The 22756-nt window shown below is 29.0% G+C and overlaps 2 protein-coding genes across 4 annotated transcripts in view; one reads left to right on the forward strand and one right to left on the reverse strand.

Annotated features, from left to right (window-relative positions):
• The window catches only part of LOC132929053 (protein tolkin-like), a 52500-nt gene extending 51117 nt beyond the window's left edge, over positions 1-1383 (reverse strand). Inside the window, exons 1-2 of the mRNA XM_060994098.1 lie at positions 1084-1383; positions 16-243 (exon numbers count right to left, since the gene is read on the reverse strand). Coding sequence (XP_060850081.1) covers positions 16-169 — 154 coding nt within the window. The 5' untranslated portion in view covers positions 170-243; positions 1084-1383. The remainder of the gene's footprint in view (positions 1-15; positions 244-1083) is intronic.
• Positions 1384-3544: 2161 nt separating this feature from the next.
• Positions 3545-22756, forward strand: part of LOC132930858 (uncharacterized) — a 61438-nt gene continuing 42226 nt past the window's right edge. For 2 of the 3 annotated variants that reach the window (XM_060996940.1, XM_060996943.1), the window contains exon 1: positions 3545-3982. The gene's annotated coding sequence lies outside the window, so the exon portion shown is untranslated. The remainder of the gene's footprint in view (positions 3983-22756) is intronic. The other variant, XM_060996942.1, reaches the window with a different exon arrangement.

Here is a 22756-nt window from a genome sequence, read left to right on the forward strand (position 1 = left end):
AACATCGTTACTTACCGGCCTTGCAGGGGTCTAAATCGACATCATTAGATATTTTTTTCGGGTAAATCGAGCAAAGCAGTTCATCGGCGGTGAACTTGGAACAATCGGCTGTAAGCCATAATCCCGCCAAGACGCGGATAAACAAGAGGAACCCTCCGGCCGCCTCCATAGCGACTCTTGAGTGCCGTCCCTCCTGGGTAGTGCTCAACACTGCTCGACGACGATCGTTATCTGCATGTTATCCTGTATGAGAAAATATAATATAATATCGCCTATATACGTGTATAGTTGATTTATAATAATATTTACTTTTTAGTATAACAATTGTAACAATTTATTAAAATAACATTGATAACAAACTATTTTATATACCTACGCGCGCATCAAGCATAATAATATAATCATCACAAATTAACGACTCTTATCACAAGTGTAGTGTGTTATATATTTTATTTTATTATTCAGAAAATATAGTGTGGCCTCGTTTCTCTTCCTCGTGTGTACCTATATCACAAAGTCCACGGACGTTTTGAACACGAGAAAAACGGTATTTAGAGTTGATTAACAGCAATATCGATGCGATTCTTATTCAAAAATGTCTGTCAATGGAACTAGATACTATTTTTTAATTATTACAACCGTGTGCCTATTACGATTCAATAAAATAATACCACTGAATACATTTTTCATTATTTGATAGTTATCCGTTAAATTTTCCGAAATCGTTTATAAAAATGTGTAAAAAACTAAGAAAATAATGTGTTTTATCTAAGATAACAATAGGGTGATAGGTACTGATTAGACGTAATATTGATACGTAAATAATTTTGAAAGGTAGCATTACAGATTTGATTTAATATACAAATATAGCTATCGTTATTTTCTTTTTAATGTTCTGTCGAATTAGTAAAAATCGGTTAATTTAAAAACAAGAATATTTTAATCTCGTTCGTTGATAGAAGGGTAACTATTAAAAAGTATATACCTAGAACCTATGTTAATAATCGAAAGACATCTGACAGAAAATAAATAAATAAATTATTACTACTATAATTTATGATATAGTAGCCGGTAGGTACTTACAGCTGTAATTGTTGTACGAGGTTTTCGGACGAATAAAAAAATTATTTTATTGAATATTTGCGGTATACGCATAAACACGACGGAAAAAAAATGTAATACGACAATACTGTAAATTAAAATTTTATTTATTATTATTATCACACACGACGATATAATATTTCAGTATCATTTATAAATTATAATATTACATATAATACGAACACGAACACGAAACGACCGGCTCGCGCGCCTACGGAACGACGCAGTACGTACTACGCCCGGCACGAGTACTTCTACAGTTACTACTAAAGAGCTCCCGCGAGACGCGATGCGCCCGTACCTATATGACCAATTTTTATCCACCCTCTTTCGCCGTATCAATCTCCTGCGTTCGCCGCCGCCGACGCCGTGTACCATAAATATTGACATGCCTATCACACGTCTCCTATATCGCCGCCACACGCCGTATCGCTTTGTATTATAAATGCAATAGCTTATTATTCTTTGCCCAATGTGTAATTTAAATGATAGCCAATATTGCTATTATTATTATTATTATTATTATTATATGGCTAAATGACAAATGTCAGTCTAACATTGAAAAATCCTAAAATCGATCAGACTGTAATAATAATAACAATAACAGCTATAAAATCTGCCGTCGATGCATAATAATGTTTTCGTTTATGCCGAATTTTATCGGGAAAATAAACATAATAATGGTGCTAAAAAATAAAAAAATTCATATTATAAATTGAAATGTTATTATTTACAGTATTGCTTAATATTAACTAAGTATAAAGGTACTCAATTGTGTACGAAAAAAAATTATAAACTTGTTTATCAAATAATAGACAATATAATAATATTTTATTCTTATGTTTTAATAAGAATACAATTAAAAATAATAATGGTCATGATAACTATATTTATACATATAAAAATGTTCATAACGTTGCATACAACAGGAAACAGAACTGACAATTCGAATTACCGTAATAGGTTCCAAAATATCGTGATATCCATCATACGCGTATGACAAAAGATCTAATATTCGATGCAACCCACCACCTAGTTTTAATGGTTTTGTTTTGACATAATATATTTTTCGCACATATCATCCGGATCCGGCAACATAATATTATGACGTCATTTAATAATTGCGTTTTTAATAAACAACGATTTGCAATGCACCCTTTTTACACTTAGTCATCACACTTCCCTCACTACAATTTCGTATACCAATAGCGCGCACGTCGTTAGACGATCCCATCATGGCCAAGATAACGCCAAATCGTAATTTCCACATTATGAATTTTTTCTTCAATCTCGCTACTCTTAATATTATAATATCTGCCTCTATGACATCTTATTATATTTTTTTCTCTTTTGCACAAAATCGACGACGGTCATCGGATAGGTATCGTACACGTGCAGCACGGCGCAGAATAATATACGTAGGCATAGCATCCTACGAGAAAAGAACACGCGGCGATAAATCGTATTTTGAAAGCGCCTACATTGGGATAGGCGTAAAAAATGGAACATTAATTGCAGTGGCGGTGGTAGTGTTATTTGTCGTTGTAATTATCCCGAACATTGTCGAGGCGTGTGCGCGAGGGTGGCGAGAACAAAAAGGAAAGAAATGCACGGTACGCACGATAACATAGTTGCAGAGCACACGTCCTTGCCTTTCGCCATTGCAGAAACCTGACGCGTGTAGTCGAATAATTCTTAGAAACGGCATTTCAATTGTACGTGCGGTGGTGCTCTGGCTGTGTGGGGTCGTCCGACTGGCGGTAGTGTGGGTTAAAGATTTTTATTATTATTATTATTACACACACACAAACATCAAAACGATAGAATAATATAATCTCAGTAGTGTTTGTCCGCACAGGTACACTCCTACCAGGTACCAGGTATAAGAGTGGACCGGTTTCCGGTATATATTTGCTGTTGACGGCTGAGTGAGAGAAAGCGTTCGCGCGCGAGAGAGAAGAACGCTGCGCACGCGATCTATACGCGTAAAACGAAAACGATGATCGAATCGACAATACGTCGGCCGCTAGGTACCCATAATGCACCTGTAATTATTATTGTCTTATTCTGTGTTTATACTGCTGGAAATATCAAGTGTCCAATAATAATATTGTTTTGTTGAGGACGCAAAAGTGGAGCGAAAAATCTCATTATTTTTTATAAATTAGTTCGAATCGTCAGGAGACGGCGACAACTATGCACAACGTCATGCAGTAAAACAGTCAACACACGTGGATACGCACTACGCGCTCGGCGTGTGCAGTCGCACACAATTCAAACACTTCACACACCACACAATAAACATTCACACACACGTCACACGAACGCGCGCGCACACATACGGAAAATACTAGAATCACTGGTCACGGTAGTGGGGATTCGGCGGCCGCAATAACTGCGGTTACGGCCAAGGTGAATACCGTGGTGTTAGTGGTGGTGGTGGTAGTGGTAGTGGTTGTTGGGCCGGTCAGTTGTGGTTCCCGTTGTGGACTGGTGGAGACGAGAGGTAAACGTGCGGCGACGGTGGCGGCAGGTTGACGAACGCCTTACAATCGGTTCGTCGGTCTGGTTTTGTTGTTCGGTTAAACGTTCCTTTAACGTATATTATATTGTAACGTAAGCAGTTCGGCAATCCGTGCCTATCGTTGAATTTATTTATTTTATACCGTTTTATTCGTTTTCTGATTTCAATAATCGTGTGAGTGGGCGCAAAAGAAACTGTGAAAAAAGGTTCTTCGTCTCCACGGCATACAAGGAGTACCGGAATTCGGCTACTGGAGAGTCTTCGTTTTCATGGAAGTAGTTCAGTCGCAGCGGTCGGACAACGACCGAATTTGAATCGAAGTACAGAAGTGAGACCGAAAAAATTCTCACGGTAAAGGTAAAAAAAACGGCATTGCATACTAACGCTGAAACTATTTTGTCGCATCCGACGAATTTATATTTAATATTATGTAATATGCAATGTGTGAATGTGAATTGAAATAAATGTTGACATAAGTTGGTACTAACTATCTAGTTGAGACTTTTCCGGCATAAAAATATCCCAAAGATTCCATTGTGCGCATATTACACTAACCTGTGTTTAGGTTACATTGCAGTACTTACCAGTATAGCTAATATAAACAATATAGTATTTATTATAATTTATTCCATTATTATTTATTTACCATCAAGTGTCAATGTTAATATTTCACGTATCACTTTCGTCTTCAGCAGAATTTTATCCACCGAAGTAGTGAGCACATAACGATCGTAAGCTGCCCTTCGTCTCCCTTCGGGTACGCATGACAAAATCCGTTGTTGAATGTAATGATAGTTAAGTTTTCTCCAACTCCAAGAATAATTGATTATCGAGAATTTTAATGACATATGAATTACGGTTTCCATTGACTCATGGTATTAATATTTTTTTATATAATTATGTGTATCACTGTTTCATAAACTGTTCTTACTATCTGCACACAAGACACATTATACATTTTGTTGACCTTGAAATATTGCAACTGAATACCCGGTGATGTACATAATATAATTATTATGGTGTATATTTAAATATAATGTAATATGTAAAAGTTCGTTAGCTACAATTTTGAATTTATTTAGTGTTAAACGTACGCTTTAAATGTTTAGTTCATGCACATAGGTTAGGTATTTTAGTTATAAATCCATGGAAAATTTATTCGTAGTGTAACAGAGATAACAATAATAAGATTTAAAATCAAAGACTACCTATTCTACGGTATTGAAATATTTTATATCATCTTATATTATCTCCAAACACAAAGATATCATAATTATTTTTTTTTTTTTTGAAGAACAATCTATCAATGAACATTCGAAATATCTTTGAGTAGAAAATGTTAGCGGAATGTAACAAACTTTGTGAACGAGTAAAATATAATTAAACGTTTGATCACATTACGAAATACGAATTTAGAACAATAGATGTTGAGGATGTTCATATGTTTAACGAAAAATATGCATGTATTACATGTATTATATTAAGTATTAACGAACTATTTAAATAATTTTAAAACAAAGACAAATATTTAATTTACAACGTACATTTTTTTATGACAAATGTTAAACAATATAATATATTAATATATTATAATATGTATATGGGCGTACTATGTTAATTTACACTTTATACTTAATAGTTCACACTTTACCGATTATAATTTATAATGCATGAGTATGATAAAACGCGTATAATACGAAACTGGGACGTGAAATATTTTATTTTCAAAAATTTAACTAAATATTTTTTTTCTTATTTTAATACATTTTAATTTAATATAGGTACGTATATATAAATATTTATGAATCCCTGGAAAAAAACCAAAATGATAATATAATCAAAGAATCAGTATCATTAGCGCAATTAAGAGGGACTTAGGGCCTAGGGGGCTTAGCCCTCCCAATTTTTTTGATTATTTAAGATTTAATAATAATTTAAGCATAACATAGTGAGATACATTCTATGCAATACCGTAAAGAATTATTGTAGTACAATTATTCAAAAGTAAATTGTGTAAAATATATAAAATATTAAAGTTTATTTTGCAATATGTAATTTAATAACATTATTTTTATCTAATAAATATATTATGCGGGCACTGCGACAGTCACCGTCCAATATTTTAGTTTGTTTTTGGTGATTAAAAATGGACAAGAAAAATTGTATACAAATGATATGATCACTGTCAAAATATAATATAATATTTTTATCACTATATATAAAATGCTATACTGAGAACTTCAATTTTTAAAATTGAACCTTTGGTTACAACGCTTTATAAGCATCTAGCTGAACCATGGCAAGTAGAAGTGACCTAAGTTATTGTTAAGATTACAATTAAAGCTGCTCATTTAAGTGTTGATTATATTGTCATTTTGGTTTTTCCCATATACCTATATACATATGTGTGTGCGTGTGTATTAAAAATAATAAAAGTAATACAAAAATTGCAATATGTAAAATTAAAAACAAATTCGAATACACATTAACATAATTCCTATTTCCTACTGTCTGTTAACGCAAATAACTCTTTGAAAATATTTATAAGAATACCTATCAACCTATCTAAATTGTTGATTATTATTACGTTTGATATTTGAAGTCCTTATTATAGCAATATAACTACAATAAAACTTCGTATATACCTATTACCGTCGGACACAAAACGTTCTCTCCGAAAGCAAATCGTAACCGTTTGGACGGCACAAGTCACGAGTAGGTAATAGGTAATTTATCCAATTCGGCATGACCCTAGGCTCTGTTCTATTTACCAAACAACCAAATTCTGTTCACGAAAAAGTACAAATGACAAACATTGTAAGTCTTTTATAGTAGGTATTAACTACATAGATGTTTTTTCAAAATGATAAAAAATCCATTTTGTTTGTTTTTGGTGGTAACCCTTCTATTCTTGACCTATTTGGATATTACAATTGTGTTCCGAAGAAATGTACTTCGCAAGTAAACAATTATAATACCATTTATTATTAAATAATATAATATACTAAATATAGGTATATTATTATATATATAAATTATAGTGAATTAAAATGGTATATTAATCTAAAACATTTGCATTCAATGTTGTATTGAAATATTGGACAATAATATTACACGAGTTACGAGTATTTAACGGTTGTTGATAATAGGATTTATTTATTTTAAAACGTTTTACGGCGGCATGTCGATACATGGCGTGTTCCAATGACGTTACGAAATATCGCTTACGATATAGAAGTAGGTAATATTATGTGTACATACAGTGCACATTGTACACACTGTGGTCGCAGTAAAAACTTAGTAATTTATACTTTCGATGTATGCTACACAAAGACGAATTCCGCCCACGCCAGTGTTGAGTCGTTGGTTAAGTTCTCTCGACTCTTGTAAAGTGAAGTGTTCAATGGGTGGCTAATATTTTTGTGACGGATGCAAACAAGGATAATAGATGCGTAAAGTTCAAGTAAATGACAAAGGTTGTAAGAAAAATACTAAACGAGTTATTAAACACAACTTTACAAGTCTATTTTGTTTTATTTTTCACTATTTTTTCCAGTATGTGATATTTTATTAAATAAATGACTATCCAGTATCGGCAGTATCCAAGAATTATATGTATTTAGTTTTAGTATTAAATATAATATAAGGTATACAAGTATCCGATGAGTCTAATTATGTGATATATTTCTTCGATTTCAAGGCAGATATTGTTTAAGGGTACACATCTTAGGTTGACTATTAAATAACTATTTAATTTTGAAATAATTTCTTAGACGTCACTGAACGCCTTTGTAGTTTTCTATTGCCATTGCTCGAATCCCAAGTGCATCACAATAACAGTGGATTATAGTTTGTCGAACCTAACTCTTCGAACACGTTTAACCCCTGGAGCCTACAACCCATGGGTGTTATATGTAAATACCCTACCTGCTTTTACGTTTCTTATTGCAGTGAGTCTAGTGAAATATAAAATATATTAGTCTTGGCGAAAGAGACCTGCAAACACAAATATTAAAACCAAACAATCAACTGCCAAATCCAATCAACCTGTAGGGACCTCGGGATAATATAAACTCGTGCAGTAGGTTGTAGGTTCATTATATAATATGCAGCAATCATAGAGTTGCTATCCATTGACCATTACTAGAGATCGTATATAGTGTATAGTGTATACCATCCGCGGTTCTTTATCCATTTATCACGTCTTCATCTTCATATGTTTGAATTTGAAATATAGGGCGGACAAAAACTCATAACAGTCATAACCTAAAATCTATATCAATCAAATATAGTGATTCGTCATTATAGACAAGTATATTTTATTTTAAATCAATTGTGTATTGATATTTGATGCCGAGTAGTGTCCCGTAGGGCATTTGTACCACTGTCCGCAGTGATTAATCTATATGAATTTTTATATACCTATATATAATATATATTATATATATTTATCGAGATATAATATATACCTAATATATGCCATTAAATTGAATTGATTTATTTTACATTTTACTTTTGAATTATATTTAAATACCAACATGTTTAACATTAAAAACAATTAATCCGTTGGATAGACGTTATTAATATTCATTTGTTTATTTTATTTTTTGTGAAACATATTGGCTTAATGTGAAGAGAACTGCTATAACTGTATTATTTATTAAGGTATTAAAACGGTTGTAGATATAGAAATTTGTAATCGAAATTATTAACAATTTTAGTGTTCGCTTATGTTACGAAAACCATGAATTCGGTGAGTATTATTTAATAACAGCTTTTATGAAATTGTTTTCTCCGCGATTTTTTCTAAAATTTAATATATCCAATTCAAAATGTTTTATCAGTTTATGAGTGTATTTTTTCATTTGGATAATTGAACGTCATGTAAGTAGTATAATTCATGTCTAATTTTTACTAACATAAGTTGAATATAAAAATCATCGAAGAAACCATTAAAACTATAATCGGAGTTAGAGAGATGTTAAAAATAATTGAGAATATCATTTCGACTAAATTTATAAAATTGGTATGACTGAATGAATGATATATATATATATTGATGTGGATTTATTTATAGGAATAATATTAATTGTGAAAATATTTTTAAACATAAATAAGTAAAAAATAGGGTGTTATATATATGGCATTTTATCTACTTTTAAATAAAGTTATATTTATATTTGTATGTATGTACGTAAATAAATAATTTTAAACTTAGTAAACATACTATTGTATGAATAATTATAAACATAAAATATATACTATATTAAAATCGAGGAAGATAAAGGAAGAAAATAACGGATTTTTTTGCCTCTAAAATTTACATTATTTACAATGACCTATTTACGATTTTAACCGTATATAACGTATAAGATATAGTAGATTTATTAGGTTTAAGCGGATTGACATTGGTTATCTTGTTACGGTTTTATCGGCTTATATACGACTCCGAACTCGTGCAATTTAGTGTAAGCAATATTACCTATGATAATAACTGCAATGCCGTAAAACATTTTTCTGAATTTATTTCACCGAATGACTTAAATTAACGTTTGTCTACAATACAAAAACCAACTTTATTATAAAAGTAATATTATTTACTTGGTGCTTATTTTGTAAAAATACATATTTAAATAGCAAAAATGATATAATATTATAAATTATAATATACAAGGATAGTGTACATAAAACTGAATATTTCTTAAATTATCAACTATGAGTGTTTTCCGAGTTTTTTTTATTTATTAACTACTATCATTATATGGCTGTAATATTCTCAAATAAAAGGCTGGGTAATAACAATAATAACATAATATTATATAATAGGTATATTACTGCATACATATACAATAGAAAATATGATTATCTCTATAATATGAGTAAATAATGCATTCCCTGAGATATTATTATTTGCTTAACTATAGGTATACTTAAATTGTAGGTAATAATAGTTAAAATAATATTACATTTACCATTTAAACAGTTTTCCACCATCTATATGTTTTTATTTTACTCGAATGACTAGGCAAATTCACTACAAAAGCAATTTGTCAACTGGAAAAACATATGCTTTACGATATATCCAATATTTTTAAAAGGTATTTGTGTACGTCATATATCATCATACACACTGATGATGTTTTTAACTTTATGTTTTATAATAGGTAAATTTACTCTAATATTAATGTTAACAAAACAAGGTTTTTAGTTTCCCAGAACACAAATTTTCTGTTACGCATGGATTAAAGATAAAAAACGAACACACATAAATAGTTCCATGACACCCTATTAAAATTTTACATACGGCACCTATTGAAAACAGTTTACTTTTAATAAACAGTATATACATATATATATATACAAAAATAATATCATTGCTGTCGTAAATAAAGCGAAAACCATCATGTACATTATAATATTATGGTTTAGATAGGTATTATAGTCATTGAAATGATATAGAGTCGTGGGAAAATAAAAAAAACCAATCTATAAATTAGGTAAACGTAAATCTATTAATATTGTTATACACGTATCTTACTTGAAGTAGGTATAACCATTAATTTTAGAATATATTTTAAAATCAATGGTATAGCTAAGATGATTTTCAAGTATAATTCAACATTTTTGTAAGTGAATACATTCCAATATCTATCTATAATAAGTATGTTAAATTGTTAACGTTTGTTTATAAAATTATGCATAATATTATTAATCAAGTTATCATAATTTTATTAATTTATTACATTAGTATACAATCCCAGTATTTCATTTACCACTATACTATCGTGAATAAGTTCTATGAATATACTACTATTTTAGCGAAGTTATAAAGTTATTAACTTAAAACTGAAACTAACGTTTTCTTTTCATTGTAATAATTTATTTATTTCTGGATTCTTAACATTTTTAAGAAGTCAATAAAAATTTAAACATAATTTAAAAAAGAGCCTCGCAATATGATATAGTACCAACGGTGTCTGTAATTAACATAGGATAGTTTATCATTTGATCATTTTAAAATTATTAAAAACAAATAATTACATATTATTATAATAATTTTCCATAAAAATAATAACGTACTAATAAAAAGAAAAAAAATCAAAATGATTAAATGTATAGTATTGTATTCAGTTAAAAATATTTCAAATTGCATAAAACCAATAGTTTTATATTACTTATATCCTAATATGCATATATGTGTGTATATATATATATATATATAATATATAACATTGTGTTAGGGGGTAGCTTCTTCGAAACAAATAAATTAGGAGGTCGTGAATCAAAAAATAATGCCCACTACTACTCGTTAGTATTGTAAATATTTCGATTGATAAGGCAGCTTGTAAGAGGACATAACCACGTAACACTCGCAGGTGTTGTCCCCGTTTTACAAGTGCGCAACATAACAAATTTACGCACAGCAGATCACGTTTAGCTCCGTTAGTTTAAAAATAAGATTGAATTGACCTATTATGAAACTTGGTGGTAAGAACAATATCTGTATTTATATGATGGTTTTTTTTTACGATTATTTAGTTTTTAAGTGAGTTATAAGCATTTTTAATTTACACTATATTATATACGCATAACTTGCTAAAATATGTAATTATCGTAAAAAAACCAACACTCAAACACATATAATGTTCTTGCCATCAAGTTTCATAATAGGTCAATTCAAACGGAGCTAAACGTGATCTGCTGTGCGTAAATTTGCTAAGTTACGTACTTGTAAGAAGGTGACAACACACACATGCGTGGTGACGCCTTCTTAATATAATGGCTTATTGTTTAACTAGCTTAACACAATTAAATAATTATTAGAACTACAATAATATGAACCCAGAATGAAATCTATTCAGGCATTAAACATCTATTATTAAAAATGATTCATTAATAATTTGGCATCATAGCTATATTAATAATAATTATTTTAATTTAAAGAAAATAAAAATAAATCATAGACACAAATATTACGTTAGTAGTATTTGTAAATGTTATTTTCAATTTATTAGTTATTAAAAACCTCGGGCTTCTTTTACATAATAATTATCTATTGGTATGTATTCAAATGGAAATATTTAATATTAGAAAATATATTTCGAAATAAACGTTGCTATAATTTAAATTGTGAGTATTAGAACTGTAAATTTAATCATTTAAAAAATACATATTTTTATAGAACAATGTAATTTTTTGCTTCTGACTATTTAATGCAGGGGCGTGCCTAGGGGGGCTTTTCACCTCCTCCCCCCCCCCCGAAAAAATGTCTACTGACGTAGAATAGGTATAAACAAAAAAACAATTATTTTGAATTTAAAGTTCTCACTGTTTTTACTACGAGCCAAATACTTTATAAATTTAATTAAAAAAAAAAACAATTTCACCCAACATTGGTATTAAATTACATTATCCTACCATTCCTTCCACATAACCGAAATATTATTCTAAGACAAAATCAGTATTATTTTTTATAATAAATAATAGTATATTTTTAAATAATTACCTCGTTCAGCTAATATTGTAGAACAAACGAAATATAATATTATATTAATACAATGACAGAATAAGAGTCGTATTCTCTTATAACGTCATAACAAACGTTTCTAGTGAAAATATTGTAGTCGTCATCTATATATTGTTACATAGAATTTAATATAATCAACAGAGTTTATTGTTTATAGTTTTTTTTTTTTTTTGGACTTCTTCTAAAACAATAACAGACATAGTGATTTAAGACCAACAGTAATAATTCGTCACTCGACAAGCGTGCATTGACTTTTTTCTGAAATGATTTTCGGGCGTATTTTATTGTATGTATAGAATTAGGCAAAAATCTTTCGATAACGTTTGTTTTAAATATTTAAAATTAATATTCACCAATATACCAACTTAATTAAATGACATCTTCGAATCATTTTAATATATTTAAGCGTTTTTACTGTTTCTATAAAAAATACCATTAGATTAGAAAATAACCTATATTATTACTGTAAAATTAATACGTTCCTGCACCGCTCATGTATAGTAGGTATACATGAATTGTATACATTGTATACTGTAACGTCCGTTCTCCATCTTTCGCTACCGTTCAACGTGTTTCTTATGGCAGAGTTATATTTATATTTATGAGGTCTTAGGGATTCGACCTTAGTGTGTAATATTAATGCTAGAGATCAAGGTAATTTTATTTAAGTAAAGTACCTGATTTTTAATATATATAAATATATATCTATGTTGATAATATACAAATATACAGATAATGTATAAAGAATATGGAGGTTATCGATCTGAGTATGTTGTGCCGATGTTCCATGTGTGTGGGTGTTCAGTGTTCACTGATAGTTGTGCTGATCGTCACGGAGTCTTTTCATAGTCTTATTTCTGTCGCACATTCGCCAATCACACATAGGTTATTATTATTTATCACAACGTGTGCTGGAACGGCGTTTACTAGTCGGGTCCGCTAGTCCCTTATTTAGTCTAGTTGGGTCCCACAAATTTTCAGGTACTACTCTAGTTGGGTTCATGGAAAACACATTACCCTTTTTATTTTTACAGGCTTAGGACTGTCAATGATCTATAAATTAGAACACAGGTACTTATGATTAAAAATGATTTTTAAGTTTCTAATTTATAGTAAATATAGTAAATAATTATAAAATGGTATATAATGATAATAAATGGTTAAACAAATTCATATGGTTGGTAAAAATTTAAAAGATAGAGCTTTTACAATGTAAAATCTATTTATTTTACTTATAAATTTTCCGACATTTTTTTCAATACAATAATTTTTCTTTTGTTTTGCACACTTCATATTTTTATGTAACTATCGATTTTGACAGTTTTTAAGACTTCAATAATGATAGTATAAGTTAGGTATATAATATTATTATCAATACTTGTAAGATTTCATAGTTTTTATAGTCGGACCTAACTAGTAGTTTATCTTTATCATAAATTTTATCTCGGACCCATCTCGGATACGCCCTGCTGAAAACCCTCTCAAGTCAGCGGTCAACCCCACTCACCATTTCCTCACACTCAGCATATTAGCTGTGCCTAGATTGTAATTTAGGAATCTTGTAATCTTTACAATACGAAACGAACATCTCTAAAACTGTATTGTAGAATACAATAAATAGTACAGTCGGGTCTCGATAATCCGAAGGAGATTGGGGAAAGGGGTCGTTTGGATTAGCGATTTGTTCAGATTACCTATGGCTTAAAAAAAAACATCACTTTTATTATAATTTAAATTATGAAATTTTATTTTTATCTGTATTAATCGTGTAAAAACTCGTAATTTCAAAAGACAATGAATATATAAAAATATTAATATAATTATGAACCTTACTATTTAAAATATTGATTTATTATTATAAATATTATTATATTATTTATAAATACATACATACGTACATATTACATATAGCGATAAGATAATTCTCAAGCCCGTTTGGATTACCGCGTCTTTCGGATTAGCCTGTGTTCGGATTATCGAGACCCGACTGTATATAGAAATGAACCGTTTTTGTATAAAGAAGTCTCCAAAAAGGGGGGGGGGTTGTGGTTGTATTAAAAATTATACATATTATATTATTAAATTATTCAGTAGTAAAATGTTCAAGCATTTATTTCATATATTGCGAATAAAATCTAATGATTGGCGGGGGAAGATCAACATCCGGCTGTGTACGAGTATGTACCTATAGTTTCGATGTGTGACTACCTAATTGCGTTATGAATTATGTCACCGAGGCTCCGATGTGAATTTATTCGTTTGTTTTACGATGTTTCTTTGCATTTTTATTATGTACTTTATTTTTATTAGAATCACTATTATTATTTATTATACATAATAGTGATATAACATGACGTATGTCATATAAGGTACGCGATATCTCGTCTATTCGCTAATTTTGTATCGGTTTGATATTGTATTGTTCTCCGGGTAATAAATAGGATATTGTGAAGTAGTAGTAGCAGTAGATATCCTGGTACATATTGACTATAGTCTATGAAGTATAATATAAACTTTTATTATTGTGTAAGTCACGCCGACCAGATTCCTCCTCACGTATCCGTGACCGGAATACAACTTGACGTGGTAACCGCAGATCGCATCCCGCATTCATGTATAAATCTTAGTCACGAAGAGTTTTTTTTGTTTTTTGTTATCTTTCTTGTTCTTTTTTCATTTTTTATTTAATCCTGTAAGCTATGATTTTATTTTTGTTGATTCGTCGTCGCTACTGCTATTGTAGAAGGGCACGTAGCACGTTCTGCATATTATACTGCATTATGACGTATGTTCCTTGAAATATGAACTACCTATTCAACTATCTTAATTGATCCTAAGATATACGCAGATATATATGACATCCACCATGATTTAAGATAATAATATAACATGCGCTGTGATAAGGGCAAATTATACTATATATTACCCACGCCCCACGGAATGAACATAAATATTTTCTTTTATAATAAAACGGTATGACATGGTAAACGACCATACAATTCGCAAGAGGCGATGTCTCCGGAATGACGGCTTAAATTAAAATAAATATTAATTGCGCAAATCTTGATAAAAATGTTGTCATTACAAAATAATTATTACTCACCGTTATAATTTTATGAACTGAAATCTGCAACGTGCAATGCATAGATACACTTTGTAGTTTGTTCAACCACCACGCAATATATATCTATTATACCTAATATTATAAATGTTAAAGTTTAAGAAGTAATTAATTAATTAGCATGCTTTTAACGTTCGTTATATTATGCTAAAAAAATGCTAATTGAAACAATAATGGTACAAAAATATTATTTGTGTCATGGGTAAAAAAAATTATCCTAGTTTTAGCTTATAATTAGTACCAAAATGTTGGGTCTACACTCTACATCCTATCCATGTATATATAATATAATATACATTATACATATAATATTATTATCTTTGGAATAAAGAATGAACCCAAAAATTCGTATTATCAGCACTAGGTACAATGCAGGAAATTTAAAGAAATATTATTATAATTATAATCAACATTTATATGTATAGCTGATTTTAGTGATTAGATTTTTATTATCACGGTGTCTATTTAATATGATAAAAGCGCTGAGAAATAGTTGATTACAAATATGTAACGTTCATATAGTAACGACAAGGTTTGTTGATCATTTGACGGAGGAAATGGGGCGACCACGGTGAGTATCAGTACATGAATTTGCGTGTTTGATCCGAGACCCATACCAAAACAAATAATAATGCAACCGCCTTGTGCGTACTATGTTTGGATAAATTCTATAATACAAATGTAATTAACGCCATGCGCCGCCGCCTTCACCGTATTATTGGGTTGCGTCATGAACGGCCAAGGTGAGTCGCGACTCGCGAGCGTGCAGGTAATTCGCATATCATAACGCCTATCCGTTTATTGGTAATAATTACGCTCTATACCTATGAACAATAGAGTGGCGTGTGTGCTGTGTTTATTCCACCTCAACGTTAAGATTGTAGTGATTCCAGAACTGGTCTGGTAATAAATTCTTTTGGATTGAAAATTCGAATAGAATAATAACAAAAAAATAAACCATACTGCCAAATTATTTTCCGTTGTTATGTTTACCGTGGTATATAGTTGAATTTCATTTTTTTCTTAAAAGTACAAATAAACATAATGATGTAGTATTTTTTGCTTTTATTATGACGAAGGTCGCGATTAAAAGCGATCTATGATTTTAAAGTCATGCGCGCATTTTGTATTATAAGTACACATAATATTATACGTTAAGATTAATTATTTAGGGTCTAATTATAGTAATATTATTATAGCGCGTGCACAAGAATGCATCGTTTATTTGCCCCCTACCCAAACAAGAAAAAAATTTTATTTCCGCCAAATTTAAAAAGGGTGGTGGTAAACTCTTCCAATTTTTAAAACTAGTAAACTCTGTCGATGCTTAACTCCTCTCCCAGGTCAATATTATGTTTACCCGAAGGAAATGTGTTGTTAACTCTCCTCGTGGGTCAATATTATATTTACTCGAAAAAATTATGTATACTTTTTCGAGTTGTTTTAAATGTATGCAAAGATGATACTAGCAAAATTGAAAATTGCTGTTTTATATTTTTGAATTACTTATATTTTATTTATCCAAATTGAGTTCTGTATATACAAAATGAAAAATTTGGAGACTTTTGCTTTATTTTATATCTTTTGTTTTAAAATTATTCTTAAAAAAATTTCCGGTAAATGAGGTTGATACCCATTTTTATGATTTCATGAACTAAAAATAATAGATAAATGTTTATAAACCGCATCAAGTATCTACAATCACCAATTATACACATGCACATAATGTTATCAAGATAAAACAATTTATAACATAAATATAGTGTTAAATAAGTGTTAAGACCAAAATTTTAATTTTAGTGGAAACTAAATGATTTTTTTTCTGCAGAAATAAAGAATGCACTACACTTTATAGTTTATTATACGCAAACTACTACATTTATATTTTATGTTGCCACGCCGAGCGGCTCGGTGCTGATTACAATATTATTGTATTTACTGTAAAGTTTAATATAACACATACAAGCATACTACTCACACGACTATTGCGGTTCATCACTGTTGTACTTGGTCATCGTGACGTTAAAACCAGTCTTTCTCATATTATATTCCGTAGCTGTTCTTGACAAATTACATTGGATAATAATCCTGTAACATTTAGTAGAATTAAATTTTCTTTCGTTGTGATGGTTTAGTATAATCTAAGACGGTAAATTTATATCGTCCCTAAATGCTGTAGTTCATTTGGTTCGTGAGTGAAATTATGTTTAATAGAAAATGTCGAACAAGAATACAAGATATAATCAAAGCAATCTAAATTATATTTTTATTACTATTTATATTTTGTTCTGTGCTAATACGAAAGTTGAGTGCACAGTGGACGACTAAAATAAATTATAACCGTTATCGAAATCAATAAAATATTTGATAATAATAACAATAATATAATATATACTTAGATTCTAATGTAATTTGATTATTTTTTGAAAACGCTAAATGATCGAGTATTTCGACAAAAATGATTGTACCTACTACCTATACGATTTTTACATTTTAATTGTAAAGTATATTGAGTTATAAGAGAAACTATTACAAATTTGGTATTTTCTTATGCCATTAGCATAGTTAATTTACTATAATAGTTATTCATTATTTTAGCTGTTTTCTTTGATTTTAAACAAAACCTTGTTGTAGAGCAATATAATTAGGCAAATATTAATTTCTAAATCATTAAAACGTGTTTTAGTATACGTACGACTTTTAAGGGTAGTTTATGTTGAATGTTCTTTTAAAAATTACTTAAATTTTATATAAATTAGGTATAACGTTTTGTTGAAATGTTGCTATTAAACAGCGTTGAAATAAATCCAATGATCAATCTTAAATATTACGTTTCACTAAAATACTAAGTGCCCAAATGCAGATTATTTCCTTGTTAGATTTTTACAATTTTCACTTCAATTGTATTTACTTTTGAAATTTATGTGTACTTTGGCTAAAAAAAGTTCAATGATCACTTAATTTAGTGTACTAAAAATAAATAAATTGTTTCGCACTATCTTTATTCATTGTACGTATTTCAAATTCCACTCCTCTTTGGTTACTCATATTCTTATAATAGTATATTGTATAATAATTACAATAAATTATCAACTACATAATATTATAATACTACATGTTTAAATAGTTAGTTGTTTGTATTGTTCTCTTTTTAATTTTATAAATCCATAATAAGTTCCTATTACCTTTTGATACTTATACTACTATAGACTATACTATGTTATATATTTTATTATATACGAATAAATTCAAAATACTGCAGTAGAAACAAAAAAAAATATTGTTTAACATAAAATCATTGATTATAAATAGTATTTATAATAAATTATTTAATAAAAAATGTCATATGCAATAATTTTGTTTTTAACTAAGTATATTATATTTCAATCGTTTAAGCATTTCAAAAGTAATTATATATATATAGTAAAGTACTTTTCTGCATCTTTTACAATTTTTTATTGTTGTAGGAATTCTAAATTGGCTTCTGGATTTACACTTGACTGGGTTAAAATGACCCCTTGTTATTGCGTAAATTGCACTTGGACTTGAACATTGAAAAACAGGTTTTTTGTTATTTACACACGCACCAGTGTGTTTTAGAAATGATAATACATTGTGTTATCTTCTACATACCGTATTCTCGTAATTCATAATACTCCTAATATGAGTTATGTAAAGGGTTTTCCAAGTAATCTGATTTGAATTTTAGAAAATATAAAAAGTTCAAAGCTTTATTTTTTTTTAAATCGTTAAAATGCAATTTTATGAATAATAATAATAATGGTTAAATTTTATTATAAAAACTAAAATTATTTATTACTTTAAGAAAGCATGGGTTTACAATAATTATTGTTAAATTATTAATCATTATTAGTAAATATATATAGCTTTCAAAAATTTTAAAGTATAATTTATTTTTCGTTAAAACTTTTCTATACTTTTTCTTGTTGTACTTGGACAGAAAATTCCGTTTTGCTATTGTGGTATAGAGATAAGTTTGATAATATGTAATACCTTATAGTGTGTGTAGTAAATGATTTAAATGTATAAGCCACTTAATAAATTAATTATTTTTCAGCTTTAGCCTCGTTAAAATATTATTTTACCTACTATAATAATTGTGTTTGTGCTTCCCCTCAAAAAAAAAAAAAATAATAAATAAATAAATAAATAAAACTAGACAACTCAATGGCATGGCATTTTAACTTATATAATAATATGGTTTTTAGTATTCATTTAAAATGATTCGTGTTTTAAAGTAATTTTAATTATTTTAGAATGTTTTATGTGGCTTTAATTGATTTTGAAACTTTATGTGTGGATTATTAACGCTAACTTCGCGTGGAGTACAAAAATCAATTCAGTTTTATTACTTGTTAGTCATAATGATAGTTTATATAAGTCATTCAAGGTTTTACTATAATTCATAAATTACTATACATCTTGTATACCTAATATTACTTTATTGAGATCAACTGAGCTATTCTTCATCGTATGAATATCGTTGATGTACTTATTAATTAATTTGGATAAAACAATACCAGATACCTCTACTTCTTATTGGTACTCATCATTAGTATAACGGAAACGTATCTGTTATGCTGTCGCATATGACGTGATAATATTATATTATGAATTATGATATAATATGTGTGTAAAGTATTATATCGTGCATTATCAACACAGCAGACGGTTTAGTAGCAATAGTGCGGACTGCGGATGTGTGTGCGTACGTGAGTTGAAAGACTCGCAGTGTTTCATATATATAGCGCGTGCATGTGCGTGCGTGCGCACGTGTGTTTGTGTGTGTGTTATTGGTCGTTGCCCTGTTCTCAGTGTCTTCGTCTTTTCCTTGGTTCCTCATCGTCGACGTAGTCTTCGTCTTCGACCATATGATAGTATTATACGCGAGTAGTATGCGAGCGCACGCGCGTGTGTGTTTGCTGGTATGAGCCGTACCGGTTCCTCTATTGCCGGCTGCTGTTATAGCCATCCATTGTTTATATTTTCGCTGTTGTATTCATACATACTTCCATTCGCAAAGAGACCAAATGAGGAGTACACCAACCACCAGTTACGATAATATGATGATATTTATAATAATAATAATTAATAACAATATATAGTTTACTAGATTTAACTTATTAATAATAATATGTTAAACATTGTTATTAATTTTATTTCTGTTATAACTATGTATAATTGATAATCTTACAATTATAGTACATTAAGAAGAACTAAAGACACAGCAATTCTCAAATTATGATTCTGTAAGAATAATTAAAATATTATTTTACACCATAATTTACCATTAGTTATAAACATTAAACATACATTTTTGTTTAATTTAAAGTAAGTTAGATCTATAATTTGTAGTGTTACTTATCGAATATTATACACGTGTTAATTTTTGTCTCTAATAACAAATAAATTATATAATTATACATATCTATTGTCTCAATAATTTGTCTTAGGTAATTTCAATGTTTCTTTCGGCATTCGTTATTTTATCGTAATTTATTATTAATATCGATTCACTTTTATTCACACCTACATTTCAAATGACCTCATTTGATAAACATGACTAAATGACAACTGACAGGAAAAGAACTTGTACTTTTGTTCTCTACTTTGACAGTTTTTAGTACTTAATAAATGTATCAACAATTATGGTATTATGCTATTGACTAAAAACATGTTTTTAATAATTGAGATAATCTACGAGTATATTATGTAGCCATGTGGTGTATTTGTTTTAGGTTAAATTCAATTTATGATTTTTTTATTATAGCGAATAAGCAAACTTACATATTTTAATGAAATTGTAAAAATGTTTTGCCAAAATTACTTTAATACTCACAAAATATCTTAATACTTACGCTTATATAATGATCTATATTTTATTATCGGAATAACATTTTTGATTTTATATTCATATATTTTGGTATATTTAAATTTAATCATGTTTCATTTCCTAATTCTTAAATATTTTTGTAGTCTATAAAAATTAATTATTATTTGAAGCTTACTAGTAAATAGTTCTCTTAACTTTGAATGTTATTAAATGCTTTAATATGTCTTGCACGAGTTCACAATTACAAGTGACATTTATTAATAATAAACAAGCACTTAATGATTATTTTAAATATCTACGTATAATATAAATTATATTTGTTGCATGTGATATGTGAAACATGCAACTAAAGCAATTATACAAATAAAAATTAAGTACTCACTTTCACAACACATTTCAATAAAAAATATCACTCAAATAATCGTATAACATAGTTGTGTTGAGATAATAATGTCTATATTGTGTATTTTGTATTAGGTATATCGTATATATCAGTATAATATTAAAAAAATTATGTTATATTTTTTATCTACTGCTGTGATAATACTATGATTTATATTTTTACAATATCTCGTTTAATTAATTACAATAACTTATAAATTAGTATCACTACTTATAAATTCTATAGAGAATTCCGCCAAAAATATTAACGCTTTTTCGTTGGTGGGGGGGAGGAGAAATCGGTACCTCTTGGCGTGATTTTACCTTGTATAGTTGTATGTATACATTGTGCAATTGTACATCTGGACTAATTTTTTTTCGAAAAATATAATACCGAAAAAACGAGTTGTAACTATAATTTGTTGGCGTAATTATGATTGATGGTCTAGAAAATAATATAGAATAGTCATGATGAGTCACGAAAGATGGAAATTATTAAATATAAAAATATCTAAACATCGTAGACACTTATTTTGTATAAATAAAATAGAAAGCCAATTTTATAACACATTCAACCAAGTTGCTTAATTTGAATTTACAATTTCAATCAGAACATCATTTATTATTTAGTATTAAAATTTATATCAAATTAAAACTCCCCAATACCATATAGTCTGGAAATTATGGTTCATAATAATAATATACTAAATACTATAATACTATAATACTTATAAGTTTATTACATGTAGATTTTTACCATGAAGCCAAGGCCTGTATAGCTGTATATCATACGCACTGTTGTTGTTGTACCAAAGTATGTAGTACCTATGATTAATTTCATAACTGAAGTTTATCCCTAAATTTAGGGATAAAATGATGTATATTATACTAAATTGTGTTGTCTCTGTTAACAAACTATTAGGTAGTAATAATGCAGTAGGTATACCCAAAGCCGATTCACGGACTTATCAATAAAATATTCGCGGAAATAATTTTATGAGATGCAAAACATTGCCCATATATTGGGAAATATTCGTTTGCCCATTATAAACAGTGTATAGCATATAATAAAAAGTTATACGAGAGCGTACCCAATAGAAACCGAACTGATGTTGTGTGGGACAGAGTTTTAGTAGTAGGTACTACGTTTTTTTCCGGTAGGGGTGTATAAGTATATAAAGTATTTTGTGAAAAATATTATGATTTCTCGTTGTTTTACCATTAACGTCTTAAAGACGATACACATAC

The sequence above is a fragment of the Rhopalosiphum padi genome, chromosome 4 (assembly GCF_020882245.1).
Source record: "Rhopalosiphum padi isolate XX-2018 chromosome 4, ASM2088224v1, whole genome shotgun sequence".
NCBI classification, from domain to species: domain Eukaryota; kingdom Metazoa; phylum Arthropoda; class Insecta; order Hemiptera; family Aphididae; genus Rhopalosiphum; species Rhopalosiphum padi.